This window comes from Octopus bimaculoides, chromosome 2 (genome assembly GCF_046866305.1).
Source record: "Octopus bimaculoides isolate indiv1 chromosome 2, ASM4686630v1, whole genome shotgun sequence".
NCBI lineage: Eukaryota > Metazoa > Mollusca > Cephalopoda > Octopoda > Octopodidae > Octopus > Octopus bimaculoides.
Window position 1 is genome coordinate 86,574,686 of NC_142929.1, and position 13,117 is coordinate 86,587,802.

A 13,117-nucleotide genomic window follows, 5' to 3' on the forward strand; every position below is an offset into this window, starting at 1 on the left:
TCCTATAAGGAATCAGTTAATCGATTTTTTTTTTTCATCCTGATTAAATGGAAAATTCCATACGGAATCAGTTTATTGATTTTTCACCCCGAATAGGACTTAACTGAACACAACATTGCTGATTCAAAAACATCCATATTTATACTTTAAAAGTTGGTTTTCACACCCAACCCAGTTCTGCAGAATCAGTGTCATGACAGGAGCGCATGGGTTGGGAGTTTGATTGGCAGAGGTGATCAGGTTACATATGCTAGCCCTTTTGAAAATGCCACCCCCATCATGTAACCCCCTCCTTTGCCCATGGGTTGGGAACCCTCCCAGCAAGGAAAATAGGGTCAGAAGCGGTTATGTTCAGATCAAAACTAAGTCTTAAGTATATATATATATATATATATATATATATATATATATATATATATATATATACCCTTATGGGGCTTTATTTTACTGGAAAGTAATACATTTGTATTGCAATATTTCTCATTGAAAAAAACTTCTTCACTGTTCTCAGTTCTGTTAACGGCTAGGCGTTCAGGCGAGTATACTTGGCATTGATGTGGCAACATTTGAAATATTGTCTAGGTAAATGCAGCTAATGAAGACTGATCAAATTTACATTGTGAAACGTATTTGAAGAGTTAGAAACCGGTCCTGCATTATCCGATTCTCGGTTGTACATTTATCGAATGTTCTTCCTAGAGGTAAGACAAATTTTTCTTGTTTGTTGCACACACACGTTTTTGCCAGTATATACGCAGTGAAGCTTTACAATAGCGTCGTAATTGTATCGATTGCTATTTTCCAGTAAGTATTGGTGCCTTGTTGTACCACTCATCTGAATTTATATATATATCATCATCGCCATCATCATCGTTTAATGTCCGCTTTCCATGCTAGCATGGGTTGGACGATTTGACTGAGGACTGGTGAAACCAGATGGCTACACCAGGCTCCAATCTGATTTGGCAGAGTTTCTACAGCTGGATGCCCTTCCTAACGTCAACCACTCCGAGAGTGTAGTGGGTGCTTTTACGTGCCACCGGCATGAGGGCCAGTCAGGTGGTACTGGCAATGGCCACGCTCAAAATGGTGTATTTTACATGCCACCCACACAAGAGCCAGTCAAGGGGCACTGGCAACAATCTCACTCGAAAGTCCTTACACATGCCATGGGCACAAGTGCCAGAAAGGCAATGCTGGGCACAAGTGCCAGAAAGGCAATGCTGGGCACAGGTGCCATCATGATTTCGCTTTCGCTTGCCCCAACAGGTCTTCGCAAGCCGAGTTTCATGTACAATGAAGGAGACGACGTTGGCATAGGTGCCAGTCGTCGAATTTAGTTCGATTTCGATTTCACTTGCCTCAACAGGTTTTTGCAAACGGAGTTTAGTGTCCAATGAAGGAAAGGTACGCATAAGTGGGCTGGCTACACCCCTGGCAGAGGCCCTGGATTTAGGTCTCACTTGGCTTGCCAGGTCTTCTCACGCACAGCATATTTCCAAAGGTCTCAGTCAGAAGTCATCGCCTCGGTGAGGTCCAATGTATGTATATATATATATATATATATATATATATATATATACACACATATATATATATATATATATATATATATATATATATATAGGCAACACACACACACAAACACATACTTACATACACCTATTGCATACATGTTTTCTGAGTAATACCATCAATTGAGGCAAATTTGGCACTCAGATGGAAGTTTTGTAGGAGGAATAGAGAGGCCTACCTTTTCCCGCAGAGAGATGTGTGAGTCAGATCTCTCCTTTCAAAAACATGAGTAGTTTTCGAAACATTGTTTACAAAATGATAGCTGATCATTTGCGAAGGAGCGTGTCTACAGTCAACACTTAGGATTTTTGCTCTGGTAATGTCTACTCTTTCCTATGTTCACGCATGATCAGCTATATGTCACAATGAGTAGAGCAACGGATTCAGCTAATTTGGAAATTAGTTGTGGAGAAACAGAGAATATCATTTATATATATATATATATATACGGGCAACACACACACGTATGTATGTACACCTATTGCATACATGTTTTTGTACACATACATGTTCTTATGTGTGTGTGTGACTGAAGCCATTCATACATACATACATAACAACCCCTGTCTGTCTCTTTTTTGTCTGTCAATCACTCACTAAAATGACGAAATTTTAAAACTGTGTTAGCTCTCTCTCTCTCTCTCTCTCTCTCTCTCTCTCTCTCTCTCTCTCTCTCTCTCTCTCTCTCTCTCTCTCTCTCTCTCTCTCTCTCTCTCTCCACACCATCGCTAGAAGGGGACTTAATTCATGTTTGCTAATATTTTTTCTGTTTTGAAAATGGTTAGAAGTTATGGTTCAAAATTATTTTTACCACTGTTTACTGGGGGAAATAATTTGATGAAAATACAGCTAAGGTCATGACGAATGTCCTCCTAAAATTTGAGCAACATGCGTGCTAATTTGTGGATACGCACAAATTACATTCACATACATACACGCACACATAGACATCCTGCCTTTTATATATACAGATATAGAATGCAGTCAGTCGGAATGAGTCTTATCATTGGCAAGATGGTAGCTCACTTTGTACTGCATTCTATATCTAATATATTTAAATTCTCCCTTGTTTAGACCAGAATCACTTATTAAGATGATATTCACTAAGGGTGCAATTTTAATTAATTACAATTTCTTGGCTCACTCTATCAAGTATGTTAACACCCATTTTACTATTTTTTTCATACAGGAGACATACTTCAGCATTTTCCCCATGTTAGTCTTTGATGTTATGGTTCCATTCAACATTGATACACAGATATATATTTTTCTAGACATTCTAAGACCTGATAATATATCTTATATCTTTTATTTGTTTCAGTCATCTGACTATGGCCATGCTAGAGCAGTGCCTTGAACAGTTTTAGTAGAACAATTTGATGCTAGGAATTTTTTTTAAAGCTTAGCATTTATTCTATCAGTCTCTTTTGTTGACTGCTAAGTTATGGGGACATAAACGCACCAACACCAGTTGCCAAGTGGTGGTGGGGAACAAAGACAAAGACACACACACAACAAGCTTCTTTCTATTTCCAGCTACCAAATCCACTTACAAGGCTTTGGTTGGCCTGAACCCAGAACCATACAGCCACGCCTGCACCTATAACTGTGAATTACAAGGAGAGTCTTAAGAAATTCATTTTATTAATTAGGAAGAATCTTAAAAATGTTTTGATGAAAAGGTGTATTAGATCATATGATTATTTTGAAAAAAAAAACTATGCTTTGCTGATTGGTCTAATAAGACAAAAACATACTTGGAATTGTTACCATACTATCAAAATCAGGCTCATTTCCCATTGCATCATTTATTTAGTTAATTTCAATTCTGGGGTTGTCTCTCAGAATCAGTCATTAAAATAAGGATTCTTTTTCTCATCACCATGGATGTAATTTTAATTAATTACAACATTTTGGTTCACTATTTAATATAGTGGGTGCCAACATACTTAATGTATGCTGACACCCACTTCACTATAACTTTGTTATGCAACAGGCATCTCTGGAGAGTATTTTCCCCAATCTTTTTAACTAAACACTTAATATTGTACAAAGACTAATCAAAGAAGAGTATTTAAACATATGGAATGACTAAAAGAATCAGCAAATGATTTCTATAGGCATTGTAAACAGTATACATTTTTGGAATTGGTAAAAAGTACTCAGGTTAATTATACTTTGGGGGATCCATATCCCAGACAACTTCCACTCTAGGATTAAACAATATACTTACCCTTCTCATTGACATATTACTTGGTTGATCTTAGTTATTACATGGAGAAGGGGGAATAATCAGGATATTTATATTTATCTATTAAACATAAAAGATTTATGCCTATAAATTATAGAGTATGAAACTAATAGTGTTACAAACTGAACAAAAATTAGATGTACATAACTACTTAACCCATGATTTTAACATATTTATTATGATTTGAGCAGCTTATTTCTATTGCTTTTATATGTCTCCTTTAAATTATTTCATTTAAATGGATTTCATTAGATCATATTTTAGTCATTGCCATCATCATCATTTTATTTTACATCCATATCTATTTTCGTTACTTACATGGGTTGATAAATTAATGCATATATTTTCATTAAAGAATGAGGAAGACATTTTATTAAAACATTGTATACTAGAATAATATATTCTAATTCAAAAAATTATTTCATTTGAATAATTATCCAGTTCAACATTTATCACTAAAACTACTTCATTAAATTGTTTTCTTCCAAAATTATATAAGTATTATTTGCAAAAATAGTAAACAATAATATATTTGATGTTTTAGATAAATTGTTAATATATATTAGAAATAAAAAGATGGGTTTGATTTTTTTCTAATATTTTTTTGGTCCCAATATTGATCCCAGGAAAATTTCCATCATGTATTTTGCCATGGACCTTCTGTCATGGAGTCATCTTTGGAAAAAGATATGGGTATTTCTCATACAGTTCTAGTTTGTGGATCTTCTCAGAAATAATTCATGATCCACTGTTTTATACACCTTGGTCAATTTGATAAATACCTCAATGCTCATTCTATTAACTGCAAGTTTTGGTGACAGTTCAATTCTGAAACCAAATTTATCATTAGACTTTATCTTGAAAGAGAAATCATTTAACATTCCTTCCTTATGCATTCAGGTAGACTTCCTTGATAAGTGCAATGCACTTGTCAAGGAATCTTCATGGGAAAATACAAAGGTAGTTTCCTGTTGCTTTCCTTCAGGCATCTGTTATAAGATACCATCATCTTGGCAAAGTAGAGACAAGTTTGCCACATATACCTGAGCATTCACAACATAAAGAACTTGAAGAAATACCACAAAGCATTTCTTTTGTCCAATGCTCTAACAATTCACCAGTCCATGACCCTAGATTGGTATTTCATTTTATCAACCCTGGAAGGTAAAAGACAAGTAGATTTCACCAAGAACAAATATTGCAAGACCTTTTGCCTAATGTTTTAATGCTTTTGTTTACTTGTTGTCTTTCATTTAACCTACATGAAAACCACCCTTCCTTTTTCTTTTGAAAATACATGCAGTACAATTTTCAACTTCATTTTCTTTTTTTTTTTTTTGCCACCGCCGCAGCCACCGCCACCACCTCTGTTGCTGCCCCCACCACGACCACCACCATCATCATTTAATGTCCAACTTCTAAGCTGGCATGGGTTGAACAATATGACAGGATCCAGCAATCTGCAGTGCTATGCTAAGCTCTAGAGTCAGCTTTGCTCTTCCTAATGCTAACCACTTTACAATATGTACTGGGTGCTTTTTTCCATGCCTCCAACAAGACAGAAAAGAACAGGTAAGAAAAAAGAATCCCCGCCCAGACTGTGACTGAGTGAGTGTGTGTGTATGTGTGGTAGGGTATTAGGAAGTGGGAAGAGGCTTTGATAGAGGAACAAGAACAGGTGTCTTGCTATAGAGGAGATACATGGTTACCACACATTGTAAGGGCAAGTAGCAGTTATTTGGAGGATGAAGATAAAGAAAAATGATAGTGATGTTATGCCAAAGCAAACTTTCAAGGTAAGTGGGTATAAGAGAGGATATAGTCAGTGGAGTAGGTAGGGAGAAAGGGAAAGGTGAGTAGTTTCATAAGAATGTGAGGGGAGATGGTAAGAGAGGCAAGGGTGGCAGATGTACAAGAATGAAGGTGTGGTTGGAGGGAAATATCAATGTAAAAAGGAAGTAAAACGAGAGCTAGTAGTGGCACATGTAGGATAGATAATAAGGTAGTGAGATGATGTGTAAGGTGGAGAGGAATATGTGAGTGTAGATAAGGATGTGTATAGTGAGTGAACATGATAGTGTGTTGAGAATGATAGCAGGCAAGTGAAGTGATAACATAGAGTATTGTAGAGGGGAGAGCTATCTCAAGGAACAGAAAAGTTTTCAGTGAGAGAAGTGAGGGAAAGGAATGAATGTTGAGAATAAGAGATGGAAGGTTCTTGGTCTTGTATACTGGAATTGTTTCATCTTTCATTAAATGATATGGGGAAATACTAGTTGAAAATACTAAGTTGAAAATGAAAGTTAATGGTGTCAGTATTACTTTTACTGCTACAGTTATTTTTCTGTCTATTATCTGTACTTATTTTCTGTCTAAGCTGGAAGCTTTTATTGACAGATTTTATTATAGTGTTTACAACCAATGCACATGTTGGTTTGAATACAAATAGATGATATTTAATAAATGACAACAGGCCATCACTGTAGTCTTAAATTTCTTTAAGATAATTGTTAATTTTTTTAAAGGCATCATATAGGTCAATTACATTTTTAGCTTTATTAGGGTAGTTTCATTTAATCCCCTCAGCGTCCAGCAATCTGCAGTGCTGTGCCAAACTCTAGAGTCAGCTTTGCTCTTCCTAATGCTAACCACCTTACAATGTGTACTTGGTGCTTTTTTCCATGCCACCTGCACCTGCGAGGTAGCGAAATAAGTTGCAAGAGAGAAAAGAACAGGTAAGAAAAAAAAACTCCACCCTTGACTGTAACTAAGTGCGTGCGCGATTAGGAAGTAGGAAGAGGCTTTATGCCAGCTGCTGAGAGGCTATGACAGAAGAACAAGAACAGGTGTCTTGCTATAGAGGAGATATGTGGTTACCACACATTATACGGGCAAGTAGCAGTTATTTGGAAGATGAAGATAACGAAGGAAAATGAGAGTGATGTGCCAAAGCAAACTTTCAAGGTAAGTGGGTATAAGAGAGGATATAGTCAGGGGATTAGGTAGGGAGAAAAGGAGAGGTGAGTAGTTTCATAAGAATGTGAAGGAAGAGTAATAGATGGTTAAAGCAATTTCCCCACTGTTGTAATATGAGTTAGTGGAGCATAAAAATTCCTGAAGGATGTATGTTGTTTTTTAGATTTTTGGTGATTCATAAATAGATTCTACTGCAATGACAAGTACTATGAGCTCTATGAAGATATATTTGTATGAATCAAATAAGCTTATGTCACACTGCTCCTTAATGAAAGTTGATTCATGAGTGAATTGTGAATCATTATTGATCTACTTTTTATTGTTTCAGAATTACTCTGTGGTTTTTTATGTGCATAATTTTTGATTGTCTTTAAACTATGTTTCAGTGAAAATAATCAAACTAGATTTAGGCTATAAAAGTATAATCTATGTAACAATATAGTCAAAAATTTGAACTTTGTTTCTAGTGTTAAGATCATTTTTGCAAAATACTGATACTTCATTTATAAATTGTTCTTTCTACTGAGCCTTTGATTATTAAATTATCATAAGAGGCTATTGCCATCCAGTTGCTTGGTTTTGTTATTTTGATTTTTTGTTGTTAATTGTTTATTTTTGTCAGGTGTAGCATTCCAATTATTTTATTTTATTGCATAATTTGACAATTTTGGCTGTGTGTATGTTTTCCCCTTTGGTTTGTAATTAACTCATTTCAAGTGAAAAGAGGAAGCTGAAGAGTCAAGCACAAAATTCTCAAACTTCCTTGGTATTAGACTTTTAGCAGAGAAACCAAACTGATAGTTTGGTAACCCACTAAGATAAACATCAAAAATCAAAAGGAGAAAATAAACAGCTTTGCAAGTTTAACTCAGTATTTATTGAACAAGAGGGGTGCGAAATTTAAGAAGCAACTTATTAGAATATATACGTCTGTAAGGAGACATAAACAAGAATAGCAAAAATCTACTACACCAAAAGAACTGGTAATACATACATTACATGTGTTCTATGAAGGGAACATAAGATTGCTCCAAAATTCAACATGAGCGTAAAATGACATTAAACATTGTATAAGGTAAATTAACGTTTCTGTGGGAACACTAAAAAGTCATATCCACTAAATGAGTTTACATATGCGAAGATGAATTATGATGCGGTCAGCATTAGATGTAGTGTGAGCTGGTAGCAGTGATATTGGCAGTGTTGGCAGCGATGAATTTCTTTGTGTCATAATATGGAGAAAGGAAGCAAATAACTTCCTGGTGAAAACACAAGCTAGATTCCCTAAGCGAAGAAAAACTTATCTATGTAAGGAAATTGCTAGGCTCCATAGAGATGTGAAAGGTTTTACCACCAAGAGAACACATGATCCATTTGAGCACATCTGATTGGTTGACTGGGTAACTCGGTGCAATTGTTTAGGGAACAAATTGCATCTAAAAACTAACTAATCAGAGAAAAAGGGTTAAAGCAAGATCTTTATAGCCAAGTGCTACGTCCAAACAACAACTATAAATAAAAGGGAGAGAGGATAGTTTGCCATTTGTGCTTTTGTCAATACATTCTGCTACAGAACTCCCCAACCAGAACATTTGTGTGACACAAATTTGCGATAATAGGAGAGAACTGCCAGTAAAAATGGTAAGACAGAAGGGTTGAACATGCTAGTACACATATTAGAGTGTATGCAGAATTATGCAGATCAATAAAAATACAGCATCTTACAACAAAATAAAATATGTGAAAATTCAAACAAGGTATAAAAAAGAATGTAGGACATTTGCATATAAATAGTAAAGGATAGAAATGCATGCTTTGAACACAAAATAAACATCACATGAAAATACATAGAAAAATGCATGATAACAAAAAAACAGGAAGTTATAGAAATGTTTTTAAATGTTTTGCACAGTTTGTTAGGCCAGTGGACTTTGTGGCCACTGTGTGTGGTGGTGGTATGAGAAGATGAAGGGGTAGATGACTGCATTGTTGGTGCTGGTGAAGGTGTAGGTATGATGTCTGCAGTATTTTGTGGTTTAAAATGGAGGGGTACATTTGGTTCTGGAGTGAGGGCTACAGCAAAAGCATGCTTCACCCTGTCAACAGATACTGTTTCTTTTTTGCCATTAATATCTATGGTAAAAAGTTTGTCAGTCTTTGCTAGGACATGATAGTGTCCTTTATGCAGATGTGTGAGTGGTCCTCTCACAGAATCGTCCCTCAAAAATACATGAGTCCATGAGGAAACGTCTTGTGGAATAAAAGAAGGTATAGACTGTCATCAAGAAGACATATGCAGTAGATCAGCAAAATAGGAAAATAAGTGGTATACGTATTCAGTGGGAACATGAGCAGCTAAATCCACAGAGGTAAACATTTAACTCAGGAGTGATAAAGGCACAGCATAAAGTAGTTCTGCAGGTGTAAAACTGAGATCTTCTTTAACAGAGGATATACAACCCAAAAGAACAACAGGAAGGGACTCACTCCAGTGGTGAGGATCTGGATAGGATCGCAGTGCAGTTTTGAGTTGACGATGAAATCGTTCTACCATCCCATTAGATACTGGGTAGTGTGGATGTGCTTAACACCCAACAACTTTGACAGTTCTGCAAACAGCTGCAACTCAAACTGTCTGCTACGGTCAGTTGTGATCTGTAAGGAAACACTGAAATGAGAAATTCAAGTGGCTATGAGAGCTTGAGCAACAGACTCTGCTGCGATATTGTGTAAAGGAACAGCCTCCAGCCAGCACATAAAACAGTCTATACTTGTGAGGATGTAAGTGAATCCATTGCTGACAGGCTAAGGACTGACTAGGTTGATATGGACTTGTTGAAAACAGGCATCTGCCAAGTGGTGCTTGAACGTGTCTACATATCTTCGACTGCTGGCAATTCTGAGACCATGCAGCAATATGCTAAAGCATATTTGGCCAGAAGAATCGAGCCAAAATTAGCTTTACTGATGCAGAGATGCCAGGATGAGAGAGCAAGTGCAAAGCATTCAAAACATGTTTCTGGTGGTGCTCAGGAACTAATGGTCACGGGTCACCAGTAGAAACATCACACAAGATCATCTTCACAGCAGTTGGGATTGGTATGTACTTAAATTGACAAGTAGAAAATTTGTCAGATGTAGTATCCAATGAGGTCAAAGCAGGCTGGTCAGCAGTCAAAGTGGACAAATCTATCTCTGAGGTGGAAGATAGAGAACAAATAGGAAGTCTGGATAAAGTATCTGTGGCTGAGCTATTCATTCTAGTTACATGTGAAATATCAGAAGTAAACTGCGATATGAAACCCAACTGTCAACTTTCTCAAGGAAAATATTTGTTGGTCTTCGATAGCAAAACGAACGTGAGTGGCTTGTGGTCAGTGAATATGGTAAATTCATGACCCTTTAAAAAGTGAGAAAAATATTTAACAGCTAGGTACATAGCTAGAAGTTCTTTGCTAAAGGTGCTGCAATGAATTTCAACAGGTTTAAGCTGGTGAAAAAAGAATGCCAAAAGTTGCATCTTGTTGTGATAGGATTGTTGTAGAACGGCACCTACATCAGAATCGGATGCATTGACTGAGAGTCTCAGCTGAGCATTCTGTATTGGAGAGGCTAACAAAGAAATCTGTCCTAGCTCATTTTTCATTTCCTCAAAAGCCTGTAGTTGTGATAGTGGAAGGGAAATAATTTCATCATTTTTTTTCTCTTTTGCAATAGTTGTGTTAGACGAGTCAATTTCCCAGCACAATGTGGATTGAAACGCCAGTAGAAGTTTATCATTCCTAAAAATTGGCATACCTGGTGAAGAGAAGTAGGAGTAGCTAGACACTGTATTGCTTGAATTTTCTCGGGAAGAGGACAAATTCCATTGCTGTCTATGAAATGTCCCCAAAATTCCAAAGAGGAGGAACCAAAAACATACTTGGTGGAGTTTATCTTCATTTGGTACGTAGAGAGATGTTGAAATAGCAGTGTTAAGTGTTGGATGTGTTCTTCCAACACTTGCAATAAGCAGATATTTGATATAAGCAAAGACAAAATGCAAACCATGAACAACTTTGTCAACAAACCTCTGAAATGTGCTTGTAGTATTCCTGAATCCAAAAGGCATGGACAGAAATTCAAATGAACCGAAAGGAATGACGATGGCTGTCTTAGGAATATCATCAGGATTCACAGGAATTTGATGGTAAGCTCTAATGAGGTCTATCTTAGAAAGTACAGTGCAGCTATGCAAAGATGAAGAGAAACCGTGTAGGTGAGGTACTGGATACCTGTCCAAAACTGTAACAGAATTAAGATGTCGAAGGTCTAAGACCCGCAGATCCCTTAGGGACAAGATGGAGTGGTGATGACCAAAGGCTGGTGGAGGGGCATATAAGCCCTAGCTGGAGCATGTGGTCAAATTCCGCTCTTACCACCTTAAGTTTATCTAGCACTAAATGATGAGGACATGAAAAAACAGGAAGTTCAATGATGGTTATAAAGTGCTTTGTTGAATGAGATTGCTTGGTTGAAAAGTGAGATTCATAAGTTCAGGTGACTTATTTAGGAGATCTCGATACGAATTTCCTGCAGCCACAATAAAAAATAGGCTAATACTTGGAGTAAGCAAGTCTCAACCAGTAACAGATAAAGTGGTGGAGCTATCTCACAAGCATCGTGAGTATTTTAAATAAAAACTCAACCCAATATTTTTATCTTTCTTTGAAAATAACACTTGTACATTTCCTTTAAACTTTCTCAAATCCAAATTTAGTTAGTTTTCAATTAAATGTTTGTAATCTAATATCAAGGTAAATATTTTCACATCATATGCTAAAAGTCGCTATCTCCAGAAATAAAATCAATATTCTCTTCCAGATTGTGCTTCCTAAAAAGATTGTTTATATTTTGTAGGAAAACAGTAAATCTTTATATATGTATCTCTTTCAACAGATGAACACATTATAACATGGTACTGGTAGCAGTGGTAATAGCAGTGATAATTGCAGAAGAAAAGATTTCTAATTGCATGCGTACCACAAAAATAAGGTATCAAACAATTCAAGTATATGACAATGGAGCAAACTAAAAGCAGTCACACTCTGTTTTACATAATTCACAGACATTTTTCTTACCTTAAGTTCAGCTAGAGATTCTGAGATGGCTTGATGACAGGAAATTTGTTCCTGAAACACTTCAACAGTTGTATCCATCAGCTTAGAAAATTCTTCTTGTATTGCATTCAGTACAGATGAATGAGTCACAACTAACATAAGACTGTCTACCTAACAATGAAAAATTAAACAGTTGGTTATAAAGACGTAGCTATATAAAATATTTTCAATTGAGAAAAATTTTCAAAAATATTTTCCTTCATAATCATGTTTTAATGGCCACTGTTCTTTCTTTTCCTTGCTTGCATGGGCTGCACAGAATTCTTAGCAGTAGATTTTCTACAAATGGATGCCCTTCCTGTTGCCAACCCTCACCTGTTTCCAAGTAAAGTAATATTTACCCATGGCCTGATATGTTGAAATGGAGAATTAGAAATGAAGAATACTGCTTGTATGGCAGTGATGCTTGCATACAACTCTCACACAATATCAAGGCAAGGGGACTATAACATGTATGTGCACACATATGACAGGTTGCTTTCAGTTTCCATCAACTAAATCCTTTCACAAGGCTTTGGTCAACTTGAGGCTAGAGTTGAAGTCACTTACCCAAGGTGCCACACAGTGGAACTTAATCTGAAATTATGTGGTTGAGAAGCAAACTCCTTAACCACATAATCACATATGGAAGTCCAACAGGGGAAATAAGATGTAAACTGAGTCATTTTAACTTCTAGAGGAGATAAAAAAGGAAAACATGCATAAGCAAAATTCTCCATAGTTGCTTGATAGATAAGCAAAAGTTATGGCATCATATAGAGTGTCCATGCAACATCATAGCTGGATCAAATATTTTCATAATTAGTTATCTACAGTGCACTGTGCTTCTAGCAAAAGTCACTTATTAGAATTTCTTAGTTTGCTAGGGTCAGTTAAAATCCTCCAAAGGACAACATTTTCAACAAGCTGGAATTCCTCAATTGTTTGGGAAATGCCTCTTAATTGCATAATGTTATGAAAATGAAGACAATCTATTATTCTCACAAAATACTCCAGATCTCTCAAAGTTTGTCAACAAGAATCTTTGGAGAAAAGCTGAGTTTAAGCAGGTTCAGTAAATATCCAATATTCCAGATATGTACCAATGCTCATTCAATATTCCAAGACATTAAGGCGGTAAGCTGGAAGAACTGTGCAGCACACCAGGCAAAATGCT

The 13,117-nt window shown here is 36.3% G+C and overlaps 1 protein-coding gene across 1 annotated transcript in view; it reads right to left on the bottom strand.

The window, feature by feature from the left end:
- The window catches only part of LOC106878085 (mitogen-activated protein kinase kinase kinase 4), a 206,718-nt gene that overhangs the window by 148,763 nt on the left and 44,838 nt on the right, over positions 1–13,117 (bottom strand). Inside the window, exon 8 of the mRNA XM_089338617.1 lies at positions 11,923–12,072. Within this exon, the coding sequence (XP_089194743.1) occupies positions 11,923–12,072 (150 nt within the window). The remainder of the gene's footprint in view (positions 1–11,922; positions 12,073–13,117) is intronic.